This window comes from Glandiceps talaboti, chromosome 4, assembly GCF_964340395.1.
Source record: "Glandiceps talaboti chromosome 4, keGlaTala1.1, whole genome shotgun sequence".
Taxonomy (NCBI): domain Eukaryota; kingdom Metazoa; phylum Hemichordata; class Enteropneusta; family Spengelidae; genus Glandiceps; species Glandiceps talaboti.
Genome location: NC_135552.1, coordinates 657596 through 685347, shown reverse-complemented (window position 1 = coordinate 685347; position 27752 = coordinate 657596). Strand labels below are relative to the sequence as shown.

Below are 27752 nucleotides of genomic sequence, written 5' to 3'. Positions count from 1 at the left end.
TAGCAGTTTTTTAAACACTGTCAGGTTGAAATGTATGATGGCAGTGTCTTATACACTGTTGGGTTGAAATGTATGATGGCAGTGTCTTATACAGTGTTGGGTTGAAATGTATGATGGCAGTGTCTTATACACTGTTGGGTTGAAATGTATGATGACAGTGTCGTATACACTGTTGGGTTGAAATGTATGATGGCAGTGTCTTATACACTGTTGGGTTGAAATTATGATGGCAGTGTCGTATACACTGTTGGGTTGAAATGTATGATGGCAGTGTCTTATACACTGTTGGGTTGAAATGTATGATGGCAGTGTCTTAAACACTGTCAGGTGTTTTCTTAGCTTGTTTCCAGATTAATTGTAATGCACCACATCAATTATGTCTGGTTTTATTTCAGTTTTGATGTTGAAGTATGTCTGCAATACGAAACAAGATCAACCTTCAGTGATAAAATAAGTGAGTTACTCAATTTACTGTTAACAGTTATCATTTAGTACACAGTGTAGACAATATAGAAAATACAAAGATTAGACATTTTGTTGTCTATGAATTCTTGTTACTATGACTCGGAAAATTATCTGCGCAGTTTTAATTTCACGCAATTTCGCGCTCAAACACGACAGTGAAATTAAAACTGCGCGGATGTGATTATGTGCGCCCTCACACGGCAATTACTGAATTTCTTTCATCTTTGTTTACACCCTCCTCTATGTAGACAAATAGAACTTCACAGCACACTTACGTACGTAAGTAAGTACACACACACACATTGATATCAAACGTGACCCAATAAAGTTGTTTCAATAATCATGTCTCTTTATTTCATAACAAATCTTTCACTTGTATACACAACAAAATCAAATATAAAAATCGGTTGTACTGAGTTAAATTGATCAAGTCGATCTCGGAATTATTGGTAAGTAAATCAAATAGAATAGAATTATCCGGTAAATAAGAAAGTTCAGCAATGAAATTCTGTATGAAAAAATAAAATGCCTTTGCATTGAAGTTCGAAGTTTTGTTCGCGAATTTTCCCTGTCCAAAGCCATAACTCAGACATGCGTGAACAGATCTCATTCAAAGTTGCTGTTAGGAAATTGTTATATGACATACATGTGCATATTCATTGTTGTCATGATACGATCCAATATGGCCACCTAGCAGCCATTTTGTTTGCGAATTTTCCATGTCCAAAGCCATAACTCAGACATGCTTGAACAGATCTCATTCAAAGTTGGTATTAGGACAGTGTTCTATGACATACATGTGCATATCCATTTTCGTTGTGATACAATCCGATATGGCTGCCTGGCAGCGATTTTGTTGGCGCAGTTTTCATGTCCAAAGCCATAACTCAGACATGCTTGAACAGGTTCCCAAAGCCCGACCCATCCTTTATTGTTGAATGGTTTATTCCATCACGTCATTTTGAAGAGTGGGCATTTCCCATGTCCAACGAGCAGACACAACATATCTAAGTCTGTTTGATTTAGGTTCACAAGTGTTGTTGCGTGATCAGAGTAGTGATATCAAGAAAATGACAACATAAACTGCCAGTTCCTTAAAACCCAATCATAGCAGGGACTATGTCATTCTCAACATGGAAGTATAACCCACAGGAAGAACAACTTGGCAGGGATCAAACACCATACGTTGAATGCTGCTGTTTGCACTGCAATCAGTAAGTGCTTACTTTAAGGTTGATAAGCTGGCTTTCCTAGCGATGTGTGAACAACTTCCGGGTGTCCGGAACGAGCTTAGCATATTAATGACGTAGTTTGGGTGTTGTCGTGGATACTCGCCACACGTAAGTCTGAGGTAGAAACACAGGCATTTGTTTCCCGAGTTATGTCTCAGAATATTTCTATCAGAATACAATTACATGGGGAATTAGAGCAGATAATTTTTTTAGCTCCGCTGTCAGCGAAAGCTGAAAGCGTAGCTTTAGGTATAGGTGGGTATTGAGGTATAGAGAGTAGAGTGAATCATAGGTGTCCGTCAAACTTTTATATTTTCACTTTCTACTCCGAAAGTGACAGTCGGAATTCTTCGATATTTGGTGTGCATGTTCCGTGGGGGGAGGCTATTCAGATTTGTTCATGCCAAGTTGATCTGTGCCATTTTCAATTTTTTATGATTTTTTTTCCAAAAATGACATTTTCATCAACTCCTCATAAACTTCAAGTCAGATTGCTTTGATATCTGGTGTGTTGATGCACAGGGGGTAGCTTACTTAGATTTGTTAATTTCAAGTCAGCACGTCTTCTCTTCTATTTTTTATGATTTTTTTTTTGAAATTTGAAAAAAAAATGAATATGTTAATGAGCATTATGACCGACGCCATATTGGAAATCAGTCCGCGAGACTTTAGGTAAAGTGCAACTTTTCAAAAGACACTATTGACGTCAAACAAGCAATGTAATATATGCTATAGTCTTAATTCTACGCATTGTGCGCCCAAATGACAAATATTTGTTCGAAAAAGGTTTGTTTGTAAACTTCAAATCCAATTCTCCACCCCTCCTACAGAATGGTTCATTCCAGTATATGCACCTCATTATCATTGTGAGAAGTCTTCCATGCCTGAACTGAAGTGTATCAAACGATTTTTGACAGAGTCAGTCGTCAATAAAAACGATAATACTCTTTCTAAAATTACCACATTTTGAAAGGGAAAGTACTTTGTGGTTCATTTATGGAGATTTGTTTTTGTACGATCAATATTGGTGGCAAAATTACAGCGTCAAAATTACCGATGTGGTAGTTCCGTACGGCGACAATCCCAAGTACCCGGATGCAGGAGGGACTAACCCAGAAGCAAGTCGTTGTCAGCCATACGTTACAGTGCAGTGGTAACATCGTCAGAGAAATCGCTGCGTTCAGTGTCATTATTCACAGAATTGTTGTTTTCGAGTGAAAACCCGTCTTGAATTGTATAACTCTAACATGTCAAGTTATATTTTGAAAGTTGTATCGCTAGTTTGAGACGATTTTCTCACGTACTATCGGGGCTTACTTGGACTTGGACCTTACTCCAGTTCATCGGGAAGTTTAGCCAGCCCGATAATTCTTTCTGGTTTAGTTTACAACACTTTTGATCGCGCAGATTTTGTTGTTGTGATGAAAAGAAATTTAAAAAAAGATCACTTCATCACTTAATCGAACATGAACGAGTGTAACCACTGTAACCAGGAGGGTCTATGCTGTAACGTATGGCAAGGGTTCGACATACACGTACACGCTGGTCCGCTATCCCGCGAGTCAAGTAACTTTCTGTAAGGACCAGTAAAGGTTACTATTAATGTCCATTGCAGGTAGTCCGACGGGATAGTGACTTTTCGATAGGTATATTAGGGAGCTCAGAATTCAAACCACCGGCTATATGATGAATTCACGGTCATAGTAAAATTCATTTGATTTTTAATTTGCTATTTTGACCAACTCTGGTTGTCTATTCGCGATAAAATTACGATTAGATTGGAAACGGGGTAGATTTTCTATGATTCCGTGTCATAAAAGCATGTGTTGTGTAGTTTTCGAAAAGCACACCCGGTGGGAAAGTCGCCGAACAGGCGATCTCGCGCCATTGCTGTACTACGTGGCACTTTATTCTGGCGGGGTGTCTCTTGAAAACGGGAATAGCGAAGGATGAGCCAATCAAGTGAGACCTTTCAAATGTAGCTAATATTATAGCCAATAAAATTAGTTGTACGATGATATGTGTATAATAAGGGTAAGGCTGGCCTCTACACTGTAACAAGTAGTAAAGTTGAAATCTTTGTCGCATGAATTCGTATTTATGTACGTACGGATGCGTAGTCTTTCTGAACAGTAATTTTTAGATCAGTTAGTATTTAAACTACGTTTCTGAGTTAATTATTCGGTAGGTAATTGACGAGCTCCCTTTGTAAAAACGCTGTACAAATTGGATGTTCGCCCGGCCATGTTCAACGGAACTAAGTGAAGCTCAATCATAACAATGGTGGCTGTCAAAATCGAAGACGCAATTTGACCGTGTTGTTATTTCAGTGAGTTTATTCAGCAAGAAAACAACGTGTTCTATGTTTTTGTACTTCCTACATGATGTGATGATCGGTTTTTTTACCGGTACAACTTACAGCCTACAATGAAACTGCTAACTTAGTAACACTAGCCCCATCCTCAGGTAGGATTTTTAGTGCCGTGTAGACGGGGCTGCTGACACGATTCCGTGTTCCGTGTTCATGTTTTGGGGCACATTTCTAAATACGCGAAACCAGTTATTGAATGTGTAGTGGATATTGATATTCAGTTTGAAAAATTAAAATCCTGAACTTTATTTTGCGAACGGTTTTGTCATTTCTTAGTAATTATAGGGCCGACTGAATCACGTTTAACGTTTATGTCAACCCGGAAGTACATAGACACGAAAATAGACGAGGTGACTTGTACATGTAATTAGTAACAAAATTTTGCTGTAACTGCTGGTAACCTTCAAATTTATTTATTTTTATGTTGTAAATACATTCTAATATGCACTAATGAGAACACTATAAAGACTTGCTCCATGGGAAGGTAATTTTTTGTCTTTTAAAAATGCAATAGTTAGATCAATGTGTACCAGAAATGTTATGTAGTATTTAAGCTAGAAATAAGACCACATAACATCTTATTACTCCCCCCCCCCTCCAATTAAGACAAACTACTCACAGAAAGCAACAAAAAAAGAGAAGAAGTTCCAAAACATAAAAAGAGAATAAAATTACAGTAAGGAGTTGATGATGCACAAACAACTACAAAGAAATAGACAGTTCAATTACAACACACGGTTTGAAATAAATATGGGGTTTGGAAAAGTGAATTAGAAGTAGAGCAAAAACTAAGAGAGATGAAGAGCCTAAGTGAACAAGCGAAAGCACTTAAAGATAGGACCACCAATTTTTTTGCAGGTCTACTACGTTATCAATTTTACTAGTCCTGTGGGATAGTGACTTTTTTACTCCAGTATCAAACCCTATTGGCTGAGAATGACTCTCTTTCGGGTACTTGGGGATTGTCGCCGTACGGAAACTAAGATGGCGATTAATACATTTCTTCCCTATATATATATCTACTACAACTAGTACAAGTTGAATGTTGTTGACTTGGTAAATTTGTTAGAAAATTTTGTTGTTGTTGTTGTTGTGCATTTCCCAGTCATTTTTTTTCTGAGATTTTGTGCAATTTTTCATAACAGTAAATTTTTGTTATAAAATGGTGACTATGGTATTAAAGTACAATACATTACCAACTTCTGTGTAAAATGTGTTTTATAGTGAGACATCATATGAAACCACTAACCACTTTATTGCATCGCTAAAACAAAACTACATAGTAAAGAGCTGAAGAACTGAACCACTTCTACATGTCACCAAAATAAAAAATAAAATTAAAAAAAAAACAGCGGAGCTATTCTGACCGATAGGTCGCTTGTTATTAACTACCTTCTGAGAACATGATTGGATATCGATGTTTACATAGTAAATGGAGAGCCGCTATCCGCTGTAACATGTGCTGCTGTTACATAATGGGCTTGAACAGTATGCAAAATAGGTAGTTAGAAAAAATTTATCTGCTCCAATTCCCCTACATGGCGTCTGAAATCGGTTGATATCTTTGGTAGGCATGGTCCGATTGTAACAACGACGCGATTTATCGGAAGATTATTACATTTGGGAACTAGGAAGGTGAAATCTTTGAAATGTTTGCCCAGTACAACGGCCGGTTGAAAGTTCATTTTTATGTACGGTAATGGTGGCTGCATTTCATACCTTTGTCTTCTTTCGTGTTGAGTGAACCTGCGCGATCACAGAAACAAGTGTAATTTTACCCCTTTCATATATAGTTGGCTAAATACGTCAACATTAACGATATTATTGACATTTTATTGTATTCTGATAGAAATACTCTGAGACATAACACGGGAAACAGATGCCTGTGGGTAGAAAGTATGGGAAATGAAGAGTCGCATTGTATTCAACAAGTTTAGCAACCACCACAGCAGTCAAATAATAGTCTTACTGACACCAAAACCACCTAAAAAAGTAAGGAAAATGCTTCCCAGTGCAACATACAGCGCATTTGTATATAAGCAAATGACAAAAAAGGGATATGAGTGTACGTGGTGACGTCAAGAAATCAAATTTTTCAACTCGCGTCTTCGTATGCACACTCCGCAACAAACCGCAACATATAGACAAAAATACCGTTATAAAGCATGTAATCTGTGTTTCATTTTCTTCAAAGACAGTTTTTGTTCTGATTTGTTGCACATATTGAAATCGAGAGTTGATAAATATTCACAAAAACGAGTGCGCAAACTAGAAATTGGTGTAACTTCCCTCAATCTTACTCGATCGCGTTACAACAAACACCGTTTACCTCAGGAAGACGCTATCTTTTCAATGAAATGTTATGCGTTTATGCAGTGACCTTTGCCCGTAACAGAGACGGCTTAGCAACGCTCACATGAAAAAGCCACTCCCTGGTAACCAACGTCACCCACTGCCAGCGCGACATTCAACCTAAGATCAGAGGGATTTCACACAATGGATATAAAGGGATTAACTCGGTCTAAAACAAAGGATTTTTAAAGGGATTAACTCAGTTGTTCTTCCTGTGGGTTATACTTCCATGTTCTCAATGACTTGTATATTCATAATTTTGACCGTCCCAAACAAGCAAGTTATACAAGGCAATAACTCAGCTAAATCTCGCTCGATTTTCAAGCTGTTTCCTCAGAAATTGTCGGCTTCCGGTTCAAAATAACGCTATCGGACCTTTAACCCTTACCAATGACGTGGTGCTGTTTAAACATCAAAACACCGATAGTACCCGAACAGGGACTTCGGTAGCTTTCGGTGTAACATTGAAAGTGCTAGAGACCCTTGTAGTGTATCTGAGGCAAGGATCGAGCTGTTAATCCCCAGATTAACACCTCGAACAATAGTCATTACCTGTCTGTCTGTCTTAATTGTCTGTGGTTTATGACTTGATTATGTAATATGTTGTAAGACAGCAGTTTCATCACCTACCCATATAAACTGAATGTAGCTTGCGTTTAGAATATTACAATAAGGCAACCAAGAAAGTTAAACCTGTTACATTGGTATGACTTGGTTCCAAATTGATTTTAAAAATATAAAGAAGTACAAAACCTTGTAAAAATGGCTGCATCAATTCAAATGAAATTTCATAGACATGTTCCTTAGGGTAATGGCCAGAACTGATTAGGTTTTGGTAATAATCCGATGACTATTAATGACCAATTTGGGTAATTAATCGATCGAACGAGTATTAAGTTGGCATCAGATTCAGATTCAGGTAGCGTTATCTTTTGAACGTTATATTGAGCATCAGATGGCCTCAGATCCGAATCTGAATCTGATGCCAACTTTATACTCGTGCTCTACACTACTGAGAAAGACTCTGTTTTCAGGGGTTTCATGCCAACCTTATTTTGTGTTTCCCTTGGTTCTGCACTCTGCATTGGCTGCACAAACACGAGAAAAAAGAAGACCGAGGCAGTCAGATGCCCTCAGATCCGAATCTGAATCTGACGCCAACTTTAAACTCATGCTCTACTAACTCTACACTACTGAGAAAGACTCTGTTTTCAGGGGTTTCATGCCAACCTTATTTTGTTTCCCTTGGATCTGCACTCTGCAATGGCTGCACAAACACAAGAAAAAAGAAGAGCGAGGCAGGGTATTTAAGTGATTCAAACTCACCAGAAAACAATTTTTTTTTCTTGGCCTTAAAATAGGATTACAATGAGCACGGAGTTCACAAACAGGTGAAATATTTATCATCGTTTCAATTTCGTCAAATATGGACTTACCATTTTCAAATTTCACACACTGATGTGCAGATGAATGAAGAGAAATCGTGTCTTTTTAGATTTTCAATTAGAAGTTTAGGAAGTACAGTAAAACATCGATTATCTGAACGCTTACGGAGACATGTATTTAGTTCGGATATGCGATCAGTTGGATATGCGATCTGCATCGAGATGGGACGGGGCAGGGTCAAAAGGTCGCACTCATACAGAATGAACGTACACGTATGCTGCATATCACACTTACACACGTTACATGCACTCTCAGACAAATGAAATGTACCGTACTACATAGAAAACTTTTTAATGAACTGTATTTATTTAATACTAAAACTAAACAAAGAGTTGAATATAATAGGAAAACGACATTGTGAATTGAATATGTGTAGAAGAAATAAAAAAACGTATTTACAAGAAAGACGACGACATGGTGGACAGCTGATAAGAACGCACTGTTGTCATTGTTGCCTCTATAAATAGTGTTCACTGACATGTAAATGTAATCAAATTGTATCAATGTGTACAAACGATGTGTCCGCAATTTAGCCACTCAATGAGAAAAAAATAAAGTTCAGAAAAACGAAGTAAGGGGTTTCTGTTTCATTGCACGGCTGTCTGTTGCTTTTCTGTGTAAACTACGGAGTAAACAACTGGGTAGGTTCACAGTCAGGCTGCTACTCTAGCCATAACAAACACAGAGAAAACATAGCTGCCGCTTCGCCGTGCGATGATACCGGTTCACACGGGACATCGTTTTCTTTATCTTCAGTTTCACTATCAATGTCAGTGTCAATCTTAGCATCGTGTAATATCTCTTCATCATCAAAAGTTTGGTATCCATGGTCTGCTTCATTCGTAGTATAAGCCAATACGAAATTTCCTGTCTGTCAGTGGGAGCGATCTGGTCAATCACACCAGCATGTTTTTGTTGTCGACGTCATCTGATACTGTTTCACCACTAGTTGTTACGATCGGTTCTGTAACTGCTTCATAAGGGATGCTCAACTTGAGTTTGTGCCATGCATTACGGAGAGTGTCTGCTGTCAATGCATTCCAGGATTCCGAAGCTGAAAAAGTTTTACACCTTTGAAAATGTTTATTGGAAAAAGAAATGAAACTCCTTTCACTTCTGACCGACAATCATCTTTTCGCAACAGATATAGAGCTAAATTTCTTGCATAAATCCTTACGGAAGGCATTCAATTTAAATCTGGTTCAAACTGTTTCCACATCCACCACAGTACATTATTCTGCCACCAGCCCACTGTACACCCTTCACTGTCACAAGTACATTGGTTCTGCTGCCAGCCCACTGTACACCCTTCACTGTCACTGTTGTTTGCTAATTTTCCATGTCCAAAGCCATAACTCAGACATGCTTGAACAGATCTCATTCAACGTTGGTATTAGCACAGTGTTCTATGACATACATGTGCATATCCATCGTCGTGATACAATCCGATATGGCTACCTGGCAGCGATTTTGTTGGTGCAGTTTTCATGTCCAAAGCCATAACTCAGACATGCTTGAACAGAGTAGTGATATCAAAAACAACCATATGAGGCCAAACAACATTAACCAGGTTTGAAAATGACAACATTCAAATTTTTGAATGTCGCAACATTTCATAGAGTCTTTGGTGTCCCTACAATAATATCAGATGTAAATATGTGAGAATATCCAGTCAGCCCTATAGGCTATGGTACTATCTAAACAGCCTTTTCAGGGCCACCAAATTTTCCAAAAAGAGAACTACCATTTACCAGTCATAATCGGTGTGTCTGTATGTGTGTATAAGGACTACAATGTATGTGAGGTTAAAACATCTTGATTTTCACTGATGTTTATAGAGCTTAATGATGGTTTGCATTTGATTGTGTGTGGATGTAAACATTTACAGTCTTAGTGGTTTTCTTCTTTGCCAATCATTTTCTAGTTCCTTCATTTTTATTTAGGAAGGATTCGTAAAAATAAACCTCCCCAATCCATAGTAATATGTGGTGGTCCTAATGAAAATATTTTTAAAAAAATACATTAATTTTGTTGTGGTCAAAATGCAAGGATTAGAAAAATGATTACATTTCTAAGACTCTGTGGGTGGTCGATTTAAAAAAGCAGTCAAACTGATGGGATTATTATGGTACTAGTATACAGTAAATATGATCTCCACTTGCTCAAATCATAGTGAGAAAACTTATCACAATTAATGACACTAAGCCTCTGTTATCACTTCTTATTCGTCTGATGTTATTTATTGCAGATGTTGAATATACCCTGGAAGTAGAGAAAGTCAGGCGTGCAATTCGTAAGAAATCACGAGTGTTTTTCTCAGATGGCCATGAGTCCATGTATACGAATACAAAAAAACTGAATAAACCATCAGCTGAGAAGTGTGATCTTGTCAAATTGTTTGTGCAAGTAAGTTTCTGTTTTCATGTGTGATAATACTAGTTTGTTGCTAGAATCAATAATTATATAGTACTTACCTTACATATTGTCAGTATGTTAGAGTGAGGGTATAGACAGTGTTAGCAGTAGGTTTTGAAAACCATTAGCTATTTTGGCTACTGTTTGAAAATTTTGTTTGATAATTATTTCATACTAGTTTATCAATTCATTCTTTGCCATGAGCATTCAAAAATTGATTCAAAATAAATACTACTACAACAAAAGTTTTGTTCAATGTTTTGTTTATTGCAACCACAGGACTCCCTGTAAATAAAGCTTTTACATCAGTACATACATATATGTTTGTGGTAACTACTTATACTTTGACATTGATACATGTCATCAGATCACTATCAGTGTTCCCCACGGATTGTTCTGATAGCAGAGCAGCTCATCTACATAAGTTATTCATATGATTTGCATAACAATTGTGATTAGTTTTGTCAGGTATTAAAAGCTAAAATTATTTCAAATTATTTGAAATAATATATATGATTAGTTTTGTCAGGAAAGCTACAATTATTTCAAACTAAATGTCCAGAGACGAGTAGACTTAAAAATCATTAGAAACTTTGCATACACTAGGGACATGTTTATACCTACATGGTGTCACATCTGGCTGAAATCCCGTGATATGTGAGACTTACATGTGCTATATTTTCCTATGGAGGACTTCAAAATCTTAGAGATTTTGTGATATGCAGTTGCCCTGGTTGAATGCCGCGATATACGATGGCCAACTATTAACTAACAGTGTTGTCAAAGTAAATTTGAACAAAAAACCAATGATCGGACACAGCATCCCCACTTTATCAAAAGGTATACAAGTCTGTTATACTTTTTTGATGACGTTGAAGAATACAAGTCAAAAGTCTATAGCATCACATTTGCCATGTAATTCAAGTGATCACAGACAGTGGAAGGGAAACACATCATCACATGGCACAATGGTATGTATGCACTGTGTGATGTCAAACACTATTCTGCAGACTTCAACTGGTATTTTTCTACGTCGTCAAAAAATTATAGCAGATTCAAATACCTTTTGCTTAAGTGTGGACGTCGTGTCCGATTTTACTCAGAAAACATTATTAGTTAGCAGTTTGACATTACATTGCACGATGATAAATAGACATGTTTTTCAAAAATGGTGGGTAAAAATGTCACAAACTATCCCTAAATATTGGAGTCTCCAACAGTAAGGTATAGCAAGTGATTTAGTCTCATGTATCACAAGAATTCATCCAATCAGTCGACGTCTGTGTACTTATCAATTGTTTATGACATGATGATCCCATCGGTGATATGCAAATTAGGTCTAAAAATGTGTCTTTTTGGTTAACAATCTTTAATTCCAAAACTACTCAGCAGACTAGGCTGAAATTTAATGGGGATACATCTAGGGGTGTATAGATGAAGAAATATTAAGCATATGATGGTCTCATCCTTGATATGCAAATTAGGTGTAAGCATGTGAATTTGGTCAAAAACTTGTATCTCAAAAAGTACTTGGTCAATGAGACTGAAATTTGGTAAGATTAGCCCTAGCAACCACACCCGTGGTAAGAGCCAAACGGTGGTGTATTTCACAAAGATAACAACAGGGATTCTTAGACAAGTGAACAAACATTCAAAAAGTGTTTGCAAATATACCTAGCAACAAGACTACGCCCATAGCAACAGCCAAATGATCATGTATATTGCAAAGATAACATCAGGGATTCATAGAAAAGTGAACAAATATTCAATAAATATATGCAAATATGCCTAACAAGATGACCACATCCATAGCAACGGCCATATGATCACGTATATTGCAAAGATAACAACAGGGTTGGATAGGCAACTACATAATCATTCAGCAAATGAACACCAAAACCTAGCATGGATCAGCGTGTGAGTTAATATTGTTAAAAACTGTACAGTTGAGCTACAACGCCATTGGGGATACTTTTTGAAGAAAAAAATTGATGTGCAAAGATTAGTGTTTTAAGTTGACTAAACAAGAAAAGTGAGCTTTTTCATTTACAACTTCATGTGACAGCTACCATAATCCTTTGATATACCAAATGTGTCCCAGCCCTTAGATAAATATATCTTACTTTTATCTCCACACAAACATGACCTCTGTAAATGAATTTCGACAACCCTAAACTTGCAGCCATACGGCACCTCTGGAACTATACTTTTGCTTGCAAATGCATACTAGTTCTATAAAATTTCCCATTTATATAAAATAAGGTACTGTTTGTGAAGGGTAAAGAAAGGCACAATTACCACAAAAACTGTCAAAGTGTTTTTTAGCAAAACTCAACTAGGAAGCTGAAGCAAGAAGACAGATATCATTCAACTCTGATTTCCTACATTCCTTTCCTGATAGATTGATGGACAATATGATATAACAAGAAAAGCTGTTGATACCTGTACTTCAGTTGATTCAATCTTGTGTCTGTCTCTGTCTGTATGACACGGTGTGTGTGGGTGGGTGGGTGTGTGGGTGGGTGGGGGTGGGTGGGGGTGGGTGTGTGTGTGTGGGTGGGTGGGTGTGTGTGTGTGTGGGTGGGTGGGTGTGTGTGTGTGTGTGGGTGGGTGGGTGTGCATGCATGCATGTAAGTAGTAAAGGTTGTTTATTATAGTGACATGTGATATACATTTTACAAATTGCCAATAACAATATCAGAAAGCAAACACATCACCCAGCCCACCGGGCTTATTAGTCACTACAAAACTGAATTACTCGTATAAGCACTTAAAAAAGGGGTGCAAAGAGGACAGTCATAACAAGTAAAGAAAAGTAACATACTACATTGTTATATAAAGATGATCACACTTTCTGGTGTAAACTTTGTGAATAAATGTACAAGTTGCTCTAGGCATATTGATCATTATAAAGTTCCATTTCTCAGTCTCATAAAAGTTTTAAAAATTTGGATTAGACTCAAGTATAATATTGTAAAATGCATGTGTCTGTGCATGTGTTTGTGTGTATTCAATGTATAGATCATTCTGAAAAGTTACACATACACAATGTTATGGACAATTTACGAAGATTGTATTATGATTTGTTATTTCAGCATGATATTAAAGATATCCTACGTCCTATTGACATTACATTGTCATACAGGCTACCAGAAACCACTCCTACTCTTCCCAATGAAGGCGATGCAGTCCCCTCCTTGTCCACATTTCCAGTACTTAATATGACCTCAACACTGAAACAAGCAATCCAGGTAAATTAATATACAGTTGTATTTTATTCAAGCCCCTGCTCAGCACTTGCATCTAAAGGTACATTTCAAGTATGAAATGCCATCACAAAGAATGCACCCAGGAACAATTTCTTCACTCCTCTCAAAACTCTGAGAAATGAAAGCTTGTTGGAGGTCCTTTTGAAATACAGTTTTCGAGGAAATGGACAATCTTTTTATTTGAACTAAGACTTAATGTGACATTCAGCAGCAAGTTTAGATGCTAAATGGGTTAATATGATTATGAGTTCACCTCTATTACAAAATTACAGTGACCCCTGATGTATAGCACAACTGAATGAATGGATGACTGCACATTGTCGGGCAAGCTCAATAAATGACCTCAGTTCCTTTAGGGGGCAGGGGGTCTGGCACCAATGCCATTGCTGAGCTTCTTTTTTGCACTTCTAACCAAATAAAGAAAATGGAACATCCTCAACAACAATACTAGGTTTGTATTTACTACTGAGATGTTGATAAGTTGATTAAAATTTACTGCTAATGTGATATACAATGCCAGGTTTGTATTAGGGATGATCGCACAATGTCACACAAGGTCATTAAATGAACTCCGTTCCTTTAGGTTGGAGTGATCTGTGTCAGTGCTATTTTTGAACTTCATTTTCACACTTCTAACCAAATGTAGGAGACTTTCAAGCCTTCAACGATAACAGATTCTGCATTTATTATTGAGGCATTGATAAGTTGATATAATTTACTGCCAATGTGATATACAGTGCTGGGTTTCCATTAATTAGTTCTAAGGGCGACCTGGAACTTGTGATTTACTGAGGTTTCTCACTTTCTATCCACTTCCGGTTTACAACTCTGTAGGGGGTCCTCACGCAGTTTTCTTGCGGGTTTTCCAGCATGCATTGTTGCAAGCGCTAGCCGTGTGGGACCCCCTCCGTCGCTACTTGCGTAAGCTAAAAACTTTTGATAGCTGACAATATCGTGTTGGAGGTGGTACTGTACTAAAAGTTGAGTTGAGGGGACGTGTTTAAATGCTGAGTCCAAAGGTTACGTGTTTACGCATTCAAATTTCAATGATTCATATTTTGGTTGCTTTGATCGTAACTCAAATTTGAAAATGCGAAAATTGTTTTTAACGGATGGCAAAATATTTCATTATGTGGGACACATTACTCAGTTTTTAACAGTATTAGGTAAATTGACTGCAAACTAAATTCACAAGTGCAAGTCAAAACTACATGTACGGAAAGTACGGTACTTCCGGTGACCTTGCACTGTACAAGTACGCGATTTGTTGTGTTCAAGATCATTCAATGATTTTCTATCAACACCCCTTGAAAGTATGAACGGCTAAAGCTCTTTGATGATGAATATTAAACTTGTCCTATTTACGAAATCCATCTGTATTTACCAAAAACAATCAGCATAGACTCGCCAACATACAATCACACGACATGTGCTTCCACGTGTAAGCTTACTCCTCCCCGGCCGATCGGGCCGACCTTCAGGTACAGTGACTTGCTCCAAAGTCGAGCGTACTTGACTACTACGTGGTAGCGATATACCAATCGTGTCTCGTGACAAATTTGTTTGTCAATGACGTCTGTCAACATCAATATTATTTAAACTATCGTGAACAATTCAAGACGTTTTTATCGTGTTATTCTGAGTGAAATGAATGTCAACAGCAATTTACAGAGAGGCCGAGATACGTACATGTATATGTGGACAGTGGCACGTAAGTCGTGTCAGCAAAGACACGACTACCAAAAACTAACTAATTTGACAGAAGACATGTTTATTTGTACAAAACTGTCGAATAAAAATCATGTTTTTACTATGTGTATTGAACTGAGTTTGATGTAACACATACTGGGTGTTAGAGTTTCTATTTCGCTTCAACTTTCAAGTTCCAGAGCTTGTTGTTGGTACATGGTGTTGCATGTAGTATGTTTCTCTCTGACGGAGGTACATTTTGTATAAGAGTCCTCAATGACTTTTCCTTATTTTTCTTAGATGCTAACTCAGACAGAGCCTTCATGCTTGTTCTTACTTTACTGTGCCCTGGAACTATGCTTTTGCTTGCAAATGCATACTAGTATTTAAATTTGTTTTCTATGTTTTTACATTTCATCGATCAAAGTGGTGTGACTGCTACAATTTTCATCATGGTTGATATCATATATGAATGTGTCAATGGCACACTTGTGAATATTCGTTATAGGTCAGGGTTCACACGGTCCTGGAAACCCTGGAAAACCCTAGAATTTCAAACCCTCCCCAGAACACCCTGGAAAAATACTCCCTACCCTGGAAGCCCTGGAAAATGAGCGCGATTGGTTGACATTTCTGTCCGTGCTCTATCTACCCATTTATATAATTCAGAATACTCCAAAATGTGAAATGGTGAAACTATTTTCAAAGTCTTTGCCAAGCTGGTGAATCAATATTCTTGCTAACCCAGACAGTCAAGCAATTGTTCCATGATATAATTAGTCCCCCGCCGGACGAAGTCCGGGATGGGGACTTATGGATTCGGTTCTGTCTGTCCGTCCGTCCGTCCGCCCGTCCGCAGCTGTTTCTTGGAGATGCCTGGACCGATTTTTTCAAACTTGGTACAGGGGCAACATACTTTAGCATACATATGTACGTCAATTTGTTTTATGATACGATCCAATATGGCCGCCTAGCAACCATTTTGTTTGCGAATTTTCCCTGTCTAGAGCCATAACTCAGACATACTTTAACAGATCTCATTCAAAGTTGGCAATAGGACAGTGTTCTATGACATACATGTGCATATTCATTGTTGTCATGATACGATCCAATATGGCCGCCTAGCAGCCATTTTGTTTGTGAATTTTCATGTCCAAAGCCATAACTCAGACATGCTTGAACAGATCTCATTCAAAGTTGGTATTAGGACAGTGTTCTATGACACACATGTGCATATCCATTTTCATTGTGATACGATCCAATATGGCTGCCTGGTAGCCATTTTGTTTGTGAATTTTCATGTCCAAAGCCATAACTCAGACATGCTTGAACAGATCTCATTCAAAGTTGGTATTAGGACAGTGTTCTATGACATACATGTGTATATCCATTTTCATCGTGATACGATCCTATATGGCTGCCTGCCAGCCATTTTGTTTGTGAATTTTCATGTCCAAAGCCATAACTCAGACATGCTTAAACAGATCTCATTCAAAGTTGGTATTAGGACAGTGTTCTATGACATACATGTGTATATCCATTTTCATCGTGATACGATCCAATATGGCCGCCTGGCAGCCATTTTGTTTGTGAATTTTCATGTCCAAAGCCATAACTCAGACATGCTTGAACAGATCTCATTCAAAGTTGGTATTAGGACAGTGTTCTATGACATACATGTGCATATCCATTTTCATTGTGATACGATCCAATATGGCTGCCTGGTAGCCATTTTGTTTGTGAATTTTCATGTCCAAAGCCATAACTCAGACATGCTTGAACAGATCTCATTCAAAGTTGGTATTAGGACAGTGTTCTATGACATACATGTGTATATCCATTTTCATCGTGATACGATCCTATATGGCTGCCTGCCAGCCATTTTGTTTGTGAATTTTCATGTCCAAAGCCATAACTCAGACATGCTTAAACAGATCTCATTCAAAGTTGGTATTAGGACATTGTTCTATGACATACATGTGCGTATCCATTTTCGTTGTGATACGATCCAATATGGCTGCCTGGCAGCCATTTTGTTTGTGAATTTTCATGTCCAAAGCCATAACTCAGACATGCTTGAACAGATCTCATTTAAAGTTGGTATTAGGACAGTGTTCTATGACATACATGTGCATATCCATTTTCATCGTGATACGATCCAATATGGCTGCCTGGCAGCCATTTTGTTTGTGAATTTTCCATGTCCAAAGCCATAACTCAGACTCCATTTTCATCGTGATATGATCCCCCATACCCAACCAATCCTTTATTGTTGGAGGCATATTCCATGTCCAACAAGCACACACAACATATCTAAGTCTGTTTGTTAAAGGTTCACAAATGTTGTTGCGTGATCAGAGTAGTGATAATTCCTTAAAACCCAATTATAGCGGGGAATATGTCATTCTCAATGACTTGTTTACCAGGTAATTAGTATTAGTTTGCCAAGACAAACGATTGGAAAGTTCAATGCCTAGAAACTTAAATATAGAACAATTTCAACTGTCCTATCATTGATGTTAATCGGAGCACGAGTCATATTGCCCTCCCTAAAATTGATGATTACTTCTTTGGTTTTGTTCATATTCACTTCAAGATTGTTGACACTGCACCAGTTTGCCAAATTTGCAATTTCACTCCTATACATAGACTCATCATTATCAGTAATTAAACCTATGGCTGTGGTGTCCTTGGCAAACTTTACAAGTACTTTTCATCATACAAGGGAGTACAGTCATAGGTGAAAAGGGAGTACAGTAAAGGACTTAGGACACAACCCTGAGGAGCTCCTGTATTAAGAACTAATGTAGAAGATACATTGCTATTAATTTTAACAATCTGTGGCCTATCATAGAGAAAACATAAGATCCACCTACACATGGAATGGCTAATTCCAAGGTCAGAAAGTTTTATGACTAACTTGGATGGAATAATAGTGTTAAACGCAGAGCTGAAATCAACAAAGAGTATTCAAGCATATGAATTACGTTTATCTAGATGAGTTAATACTGAATGAAGTGCAACTGAGACAGCATCTACAGAGTGATTGGAACGGTATGCAAACTGATATGGGTCGATAGACCTTATCTCGATAGTTCATTTGATATCCCTGGAAAACTGATGAAAAACCCCTGGAAAGCCCTGCAATTTTATTTTACTCGTAAGTGTATGAACCCTGTAGGTGGAGGGGGAGAGAGTTTTGGTCAAAACAAACAAAGTTTGTTTAATATTGAGTTTGTATGACATTGCACAATCATCTGTGGTTACTATACATGTACTTTTACATGACATCAATTACTTTTTAATTGCAAGTAGTTATTTGCATGAGCTCTATATAGCTGATAGCTCTTTTGGGAGAAGCTACCCAAGCTACTAAGGAAATATCAAGATCAATAAGCCTGATCATAAAGGCCCGGTTACACGATGCTACTCGACTAGCAACACACCATGCAATTCGTCGCATGCGACGAATTGCATCGTCGCAGGGTCTTGCGACGTCGCAAGGTGCGTCGCAAGGAAACCGACATGTCGGTTTCCTTGCGACGCATCGCAAATTGCTTCTCAAGTTGCTTCGTGAGTTGCACCGTGTAACTACTTCGTCGCGTCACAAGTAATAACCTTTGACATATACCTACGTGTCAAATGACGTTCAATGTTACAGCCGCCATGTTTTTAGTATAAATATTGTATTTCAGCAAGTATTTTTTATATAATTTCGATTTATCACCACGATTACATAAATAGTATACAATGTCTATGAATGCTTGATTTCCGTTGAATATCATTTTATTTCCAACTTGAATGCAAGTAGCGACATCGGAAAGATCAACATCGCTATAAACGAACTTCGAATTGAATAGAGTTTTACTATCGATACCTCAACAAGTTTTCAGTCATTTTATTCGTAAATATTAGCAATTTCATAGCATTTTTACCAAATTCCTGCCGCTAGAAGAATTGACCTCGATGACCTGTAACTTTTATATATCTACGCATGTGCAACAGTTTAGCTCTTGCAACTCACCATGCAACTAGTTGCATCATGTACGCGCTCCGTCGCAGTTGCAAGCCTCATCGCATGCGACGAATTGCTTCATGAGTTGCATCATGTTCTTTATGTAGTTAATGATATAAACAGTAACAGCAGGCACACTACTAAAATTACAATAGACATGAGGTATTACTTCATGAAGTTCAAACAAAATCCATGGTCAGCAGCCAACTGAACTGTTTCTTTCATGCAGTTCCTGTTTATATCATTAACTAAATAAAGAGTCCACCTAACGGCTATGTCTGTGATGTTTGCATGTGATCTTTTTTGTGTCTATCTCAACATGAAACCTTGTGATCAGACTCACTGATCTTGATAGTTCATTTAAATTAACAGCTTTTGCTAGCTTCTCTGAAAAGAACCACATAATCTGAATGATATATTTGCATAATTAGGCAGTATTGTAAGTATATGTATGCAGTCTTCAAAATTCATATCGTTTGGTATATAATTAATTCACAAATTATGCCATGTACATGTGTGATTGTGATATCTGAGAATTTTGATTTCTAACAATGGGTGCAGGAATAAAACTCTAAAGGCTTTGTCATTACGGAAGCCATTCAGTTTACTTCTGATTATTCGTGAAGCACATACTGTGGTACCACAATTTGGTATTGAGTTTGTACACATAAAAAACTACAGTTTTAATATGTACATGTATGATGACACAATTGTCCATTATTGTATTTATTCAATAGAGACTGAAGCACACTCATTGGTAAACTCCTCTTTTGTCATTTTAGGTTGACTTTGTCAAGGAATGTGGTGATGATAATATATGTCAGGCTGACCTCGTGGTTACGGGAAAATTTGATCTTCCAGGGTAAGTGCATTGTTAGCCCCAACCGGCATGCCAGGAGGGGGCTCATAAGTTGGGTTCCGTCCATGTGTCCATCTGTCCAGTGTGTGTGCATCCTCATATCTCTGGCATGTCCAAACCAATTTCCACCAAACCTGGCAAAAAGGTAACGTGCTATCCCTTACCAAATGAGTAGATCTACTCTTTATCTACAGTAGATCTACTTTTGCGCATATATATACAAATCCAGTAACACATTCGAATCGATCAAATTCAGCCTGTAATTGAGTCAGTGCAAAACTGCATTTCAGATGTCAAAACCTGGATGACTCGCAATAAACTCCTGCTAAATGACAGTGAAACTGAAGCAGTGATAGTTGTGTCCCCCAAATCATCCATCCAATCTCTCCCTACTCATTTGTGTGTCGGAAATTCTGACATAGAGTTTGTTCACCATGTTAAAAACCTAGGTGTTACACTCGATTGTCATTTAAATATGTCACTACATGTACATTCATAATGTGTGTAGAACAATCTATGTTCAGCTCAGATGGATCAGTTCTATTTGCCACTTACTCACTCTTGAAGCCACACAAACTCTTACTTGTTCACTTGTCCTTTCCCGTTTAGACTATTGCAACTCGATTCAATTGGGCTGTCCTAAGTACTTAATTGACCAGTTACAAAGAGCACAGAATGCTGCAGCTAGGCTCGTTTGCAAAGCTAAGAGAACGGATCCTGCAGAACCCCACCTGATGCAACTTCACTGGCTGCCAATCACATCTCGCATACATTACAAACTTTCAACAATCTGTTATAATTCGATTACTGGTTCCAGACCTAAATACCTTAGTGAACTTCTTCACCAGTATTGCCCCTCAAGAAATCTCAGGTCCTCTTCTGATATTCGTCGTCTTAGAGTACCGCATGTAACCACAAAATGCTTTGGTGAAGGATCATTCTCTTTCACCAGTCCATCCCCATGGAACAAACTCCCATCCAGCCTCCATTTCTCCAACTCCTTATTATCTTTTCACTCAACACTTAAATCTTATCTCTTCAAACAGTAAATCACTTTGTCATCATTACTTACTTCCTTTGTGCTTCTGTCCTCTGCACCTAGAGCTCAGCAAGATTAGGCGCACTACAAATAGCCTTTATTATTATTATTATTATTATTATTATATATAAATAGCTCTCGTACCTGAAATGTATACAAAGTGTAGATGAAATGTAGATGAAGTGTATACAAAGTGTAGATGAGTGTAGATGAAATGTGTACAAAGTGTAGATGAAATGTGTACAAAGTGTAGATGAGTGTAGATGAAGTGTATATGAAGTGTAGATGAAATGTATATGAAGTGTAAATGAGTGTAGATGAAATGTATACGAAGTGTGGATGAAGTGTGGATGAAGTGTAGATGAAATGTATATGAAGTGTAGATGAAGTGTATACAAAGTGTAGATGAGTGTAGATGAAATGTATACGAAGTGTAGATGAAGTGTATACGAAGTGTAGATGAGTGTAGATGAAATGTATACGAAGTGTAGATGAAGTGTAGATGAAGTGTATACGAAGTGTATACAAAGTGTAGATGAATGTAGATGAAATGTATACGAAGTGTAGATGAAGTGTATACGAAGTGTAGATGAGTGTAGATGAAATGTATACGAAGTGTAGATGAAGTGTAGATGAAGTGTATACGAAGTGTAGATGAAGTGTATACGAAGTGTACATGAAATGTATACGAAGTGTAGATGAAGTGTAGATGAAATGTATACGAAGTGTATACGAAGTGTAGATGAAGTGTAGATGAAATGTATACGAAGTGAAGATGAAATGTATACGAAGTGTAGATGAGTGTAGATAAAGTGTAGATGAGCACAGATGAAATGTATACGAAGTGTAGATGAGTAGATTAAATGTAGATGAGCGTAGATGAAATGTAGATAAAAAGTAGATGAAATGTAGATAAAAAGTAGATGAAATGTAGATAAAAAGTAGATGAAATGTGTACAAAGTGTAGATGAAATGTGTACAAATGAGTGTAGATGAAATGTGTACAATGTGTAGATGAGTGTAGACGAAGTGTATACGAAGTGTAGATGAAATGTATACAAAGTGTAGATGAAGTGTACATGTATATGAAGTGTAGATGAGTGTAGATGAAATGTATACGAAGTGTAGATGAAGTGTATAGGAAGTGTAGATGAGTGTAGATGAAATGTATACAAAGTGTAGATGAAGTGTATGCGAAGTGTAGATGAGTGTAGATGAAATGTATACGAAGTGTAGATGAGTGTAGATGAAATGTATACAAAGTGTAGATGAAATGTATACGAAGTGTAGATGAGCACAGATGAAATGTATACGAAGTGTAGATGAGTGTAGATGAAATGTAGATGAAATGTATACGAAGTGTAGATGAAGTGTAGATGAAATGTATATAAAGTGTAGATGAAATGTATGCGAAGTGTAGATGAAATGTATATGAAATGTATACGAAGTGTAGATGAGCACAGATGAAATGTATTCGAAGTGTAGATGAATAGATTAAATGTAGATGAGCGTAGTTGAAATGTAGATAGTGTAGATGAAATGTAGATGAAAAGTAGACGAATTGTAGATGAAATGCATTTCTATACAGACAAATACCCATCTTTTAGCTTACATTTGGGCATCCCCCTGCTTCCCCTTGTATTTGCCAAGAAAATCAGTCTACATCTCCCTGTGTCCCTTGAGCAACACCCTTAGGTTGGTAACATGACTGCCACTATTCAATCTCAGTACACCTTGGCAATGAATGAATTTTTCGTGTGTAGCCTTGGACTCTGCATAGATTTATCCTTGTGTGCCGAATTTACATGAGTTTCCCTCCATATTAGTGGTGGACACTTTGCTGAATATCCAAGGATCCCAGCTAAGTTGTTCCTTTTCCTCTCGTGTTCTGTGTCTTTTGCCTGTTGGCGTTTTCATTTCCAGTGTGTAGTTTGGCGGCCTTTGGTATACTTCAGGCTGCCATCTTGTTTTGTTTTCTTTTTTTCCACTCCACGATGTCGTTACAGCACAGCTCAGGGACTTGTGGACATCCCGACGTTATGGGAGATGACCATGATCTTTGTTCGGACTGCAGATCTTGCCAACCCGACCATACGTGTGAGCACTACAGTCAGTAGACTGAGCATCAGTGAAATTTGTTTTCTGTGCTTAGCGAGACTAGAGATGTCACACCACAACACATTTCAACCGGATAATAGACTGCTTCGACATCAGTAAGTAATACCAGTGAAGGGAGGTCTGCTTCCGCTGTTCAAGAAAACCACCTTTTTCAAGGTGATAGTAATATCTCTCGGGAACCTGGAGTGCTTGTGGTTGTCGCCGCACCACTCCCGTCAAACCCAAAGAGGGATTTAAGGACCACAGAGTCCGATCTATCACCTGATAGCCACCCTCCCTCAATGTTCTCAGTCGAATGATGGGCAAGTTCATCCAATCAATGCGATCACACAAGGAGGAACGGGACTTATCCTTCATACAGAGATTAGGGACATTCCCTTTGGTCATGGTCATGCCACTGCAGTGGTACACAATATATTTCCACTGGCGACAAATGCGACCATCAGTCTATGTACCAGACTCCGGCCGATACTATGCCCAACCAGTTGGAAGTACAACCCAGAGTGTTTTCTCTCCTTTAGGACATCCTTTTGTCCCTTTTAGCCAGTTTCCTCTGACAAACCCCTCAATATTACAACTAATATACAGGGGCTCAAGCACAGATGACAGGGAATACTGCCTTTATACCACAGGGTACAGCACCCTTTATGGTACCCAGTGCTCCCACTGCCTGGCAGCAAACCATTCAACATGGATTCCAGGGGTGGACTCCACCTGTTACCAACTCTACGCAGGGTCAGGTGATAATGAGTCCTCATCCCCAGGGGAACAGGTCACCACCGCAGGGGGTGAAACAACATCCTTTTGACCCGTTCCCGCGTCCGGTCTGCCACACAGGGTAGAGCACCCTCTCAGAATCCATCCGTCTTAGAGTCGAGATGCATTGATGGGCCTCATCCCCCTAGGGACAACCGTTCCGATTATTTTGATCGCTTAGCCCAGGAAGGAGGCACGTTTCTACATCCATTGAGGGATTCATTGATGATTCATGCCTCTGACGATGATTTCAGCAACAACGAGCCCAGCACTGAAATTTCAGACAGATCATTCAGTCGCTGTCCATCATCCTCGGCTGCTTGTGACAAGGTTGCCTATGATGAGGTGGTTTCCTTGATTTACGAGAAGTTTCAGGGCAGTTCCAACCAAACCACTCGAATCGCGAATGTTCCATTCCCTTGGTGAAGAGCCCGACTTTCCTCTTACCCAGCCACTTCTCTTCCTTGGGCTGAGTCAGTCTCTTCCCAACAAGAACAAATCGCAAAACTGGCAGGTGTGTCAGATCCCCTCCCACTGGGTCGATTCCCATGGTTCAAATCCAAGTTGAAGTCTTACCATGTTCACACATCTGAACCGTTGCTAGGGTACCCCACTTTGCAAAAGGAAATGAGGCTAGTTGATGATAACTATACCTCCCTCAAATCCTATGTGGTTTCTCGCTCCTGCATGCAGCCCTTGGGTGAATTGTTGTCAAAAAATATACACTTTCTGTCCCATCTGGAATGGTTTATTGCCGCTGTGATCGAGTTGACCAAGAGTAGCTCTTTATGGACACTCAAAGTAAACTCCACTTCTTTCGTTCAGTAGCGACAAGCGTGACCGACCTCATCTACTCGTCACTATGTCAGCGGACATCACTAATTTTGACAGAATGTGATGCCTTCCTTGAGCAAATGGAACAGAAGTACACCCCTGAACTCAAACTAGAAGCTCTGTCCACCAAGTAGCTCTAGATTTTGGTTTGGGGGCTCTTTTAGCGAGATGGCGAAGCAATTTCCGGGCACGGGTGACAGAGAGCCGAAGAATGCCTACCCCTCTCAGACACATGCCACAGCTACGCCTTGAGCATCTGTTTCAACCATTGATTCCCAGCTTTTGCAACCACTTCACCACTTCTTCCTAGTTCCAAAGAAGTTTGGGGGGGGGGGGGGAATGGTGACCCATACTGAATCTGTCCACTCTCATCGAGTATTTCCAAGTGCCCAGATTTAAGATGGAAACTGTCCAATCCATTCTCAACTCTATTTAAAAGGCAAGGGGATGGCTTCCATAGATCTAAAGACACCTACTTTCACATTCCAATTCACAATTTGTGTCGTCACTTTCTCTGCTTTGTGACCGATGGTTGAGTCTTTGAATACATAGCACTACTGTTCGGCCTCGCAACAGCAGTGAGAGTCTTTACCGAGTTGTATCCACCCCAGTGGCCTTCCTGAACACACATGGTCGCCTACCCAACCTTTGTCTAGAAGACTAGCTGCTACACGACAAGCAAGTCGAAACAGCTACATTCAAGACACCCAAGCAATCCTGAAGTCCCTCGGATTCCTTTTGAGTCTCAACAAATCCATTCTAATCCCTACACAGGACATGGTCTTTATAGGGATGCGTCTTCTAACCAGACAGGGAAAAGTCTGTCTACCACCAGAATTAATTATATTGGAACAAACAAAATTATATATAAGGCTTAATTATATTGGAACAAACCCACATACAAGCCAATACTGTTCCTATCCTGGTTAGGTCTGATGAATTCCATCATCGTCATTTCGTTATGGGCACGCCTCATAATGCGCCCCATTCAGCTTTACTTGTTGTCCTTGTCAGTGAACGACTGTGTTAACTTTCAACTTGACAGAGACACAGTTGCAAAAGTGTTTGATACAGATTTTATGTTGCTGAAGAGAACTGTGAACACAGTTTACACAACAGCCAAATGAATGTGTATATTGCAAAGATAACAACAGGGTTGGATGGACAACGGATAATCATTCAGCAAATGAACACCTTTACCTAGCATTTGTTAACATTTTTTTAAATTGTGCAGTTGTGCTACAACGCCATTGGCACTATTTTAAGTGTTTCAAGTGATGATGATATTTAATCATGTCTTGGTTTTTACTATGTGAGGCATAATTGTACATCACTCAATTCCACGACTTTGACCTGAATAACAAACTGGTGGCCATGTTTGTCATAAACAAGCACATTCTGCCTGTTGTCACCAAAAGTTTGATACATATGAACACCATTCAAGTGTCTAACCTCATATTATCAATGATGACCTTTCTAATGAGATATTGACCTTTGGCCTTGACAAACATTTTCAAGGTGAAATGACCAAAATTTGTCTTTGCTACAAATGTATATTTACTCAAGAAGTTGAATAAACAAAGACTTCATTTAAATGTCTATGCCCCAAAGGTCAGCTTTCTTTTCATATCTCATTAAGGTGGGGAATTGTGTTTTAGCAAGTTTTTAGAGTTTAGCTAGAAGTTTAGAAAGCTAAATTAGAAGTTTCTAAATTTAGAAAATATAGCTAGAAGTTTAGACTGATAAATCAGAAGTGTCTAAATCTAAATCTAAACTTTATAAATATCGTTCCAAACTTTAGAAGCTTTATCGCATCCAAATATCGTTCTAAACGTTATACATTACATACTAATTATCGAGCTGATTATCTTCTAAACGTTATACATTACATACTAATTATCGAGCTGATTATCTTCTAAACGTTATACATTACGCGCTAATTATTGCACTAAATATTGCATCTAAATATCGTTCTAAACTTTATAAACTGTATAAACTATCCGCTAATTAGACGGACCGTCGGCTGGTTACAAAAGTTTTACAAGGGTATATCTGCTAATTAGCGCATCTAAATATCGTTCTAAACTTTATAAACTATCCGCTAATTATCGTGTCTAAATATCATTCTAAACTTTATAAACTGTTTAAATTATCAGCTAATTAGATGGACCGTCGGCTGGTTACAAAAGTTTTACAAGGATATATCCACTAATTATCGCGTCTAAATATCGTGTAAACTTTATAAACTATCCGCTAATTAATCTGTCCTTGGAGGCTTACCACGTTCGCTTTTATCTGACTGTTTGGTTGCAGCGTTTGCTGCAATCGAACTGGAGATGAAGTTAACCTGGACTGACATTGATAATTATAGGTTCGTTTTAGTCGTGAGTGAGATGCACGCCGTGGATTAGTCTATCTGCTAGACCTCGGATGTTCTTCCGATACAATACGACACACGACCGAACATCGCTATCGAGGATGGAACATCCAAGGGCAAAGCCCTCACTGCAAACGTTGTTTGCTTATGGTATCGGAAAGAAGGCCCGAACGTACGTCAAGCAGCAAGACTAGCCGTGGATGAGGGATTGGAAGTCAGAGACAATGATATTACGGATGCTCCAGTTGTTTGATATTGTCATTGTTGTACTCGATACTGTACAATGAATTAAATCGCGGATCAGTGTTGTACGTTTACTTTTCCAATAAGTGTAACAATTGAAATGTTGGTAGCTTTAATTGTTATAAAAACACAAGGATTATCACCTCCTTGTTCAGAACACTGAATGATAGTCTGTCCAATCATAGACCCTCCACGTTAGTGGATGGTCTATGGTCCAATATGTACATTTCAAAAAAGACGTACAACCAGTCAATTTTGAAAAGTTCTTATTT

The 27752-nt window shown here is 38.4% G+C and overlaps 1 protein-coding gene across 1 annotated transcript in view; it reads left to right on the top strand.

The window, feature by feature from the left end:
• The window catches only part of LOC144434676 (integrin alpha-6-like), a 207381-nt gene that overhangs the window by 70038 nt on the left and 109591 nt on the right, over window positions 1-27752 (top strand). Inside the window, exons 11-14 of the mRNA XM_078123182.1 lie at window positions 396-454; window positions 10115-10272; window positions 13377-13532; window positions 20037-20116. Of these exons, the coding sequence (XP_077979308.1) occupies window positions 396-454; window positions 10115-10272; window positions 13377-13532; window positions 20037-20116 (453 nt within the window). The remainder of the gene's footprint in view (window positions 1-395; window positions 455-10114; window positions 10273-13376; window positions 13533-20036; window positions 20117-27752) is intronic.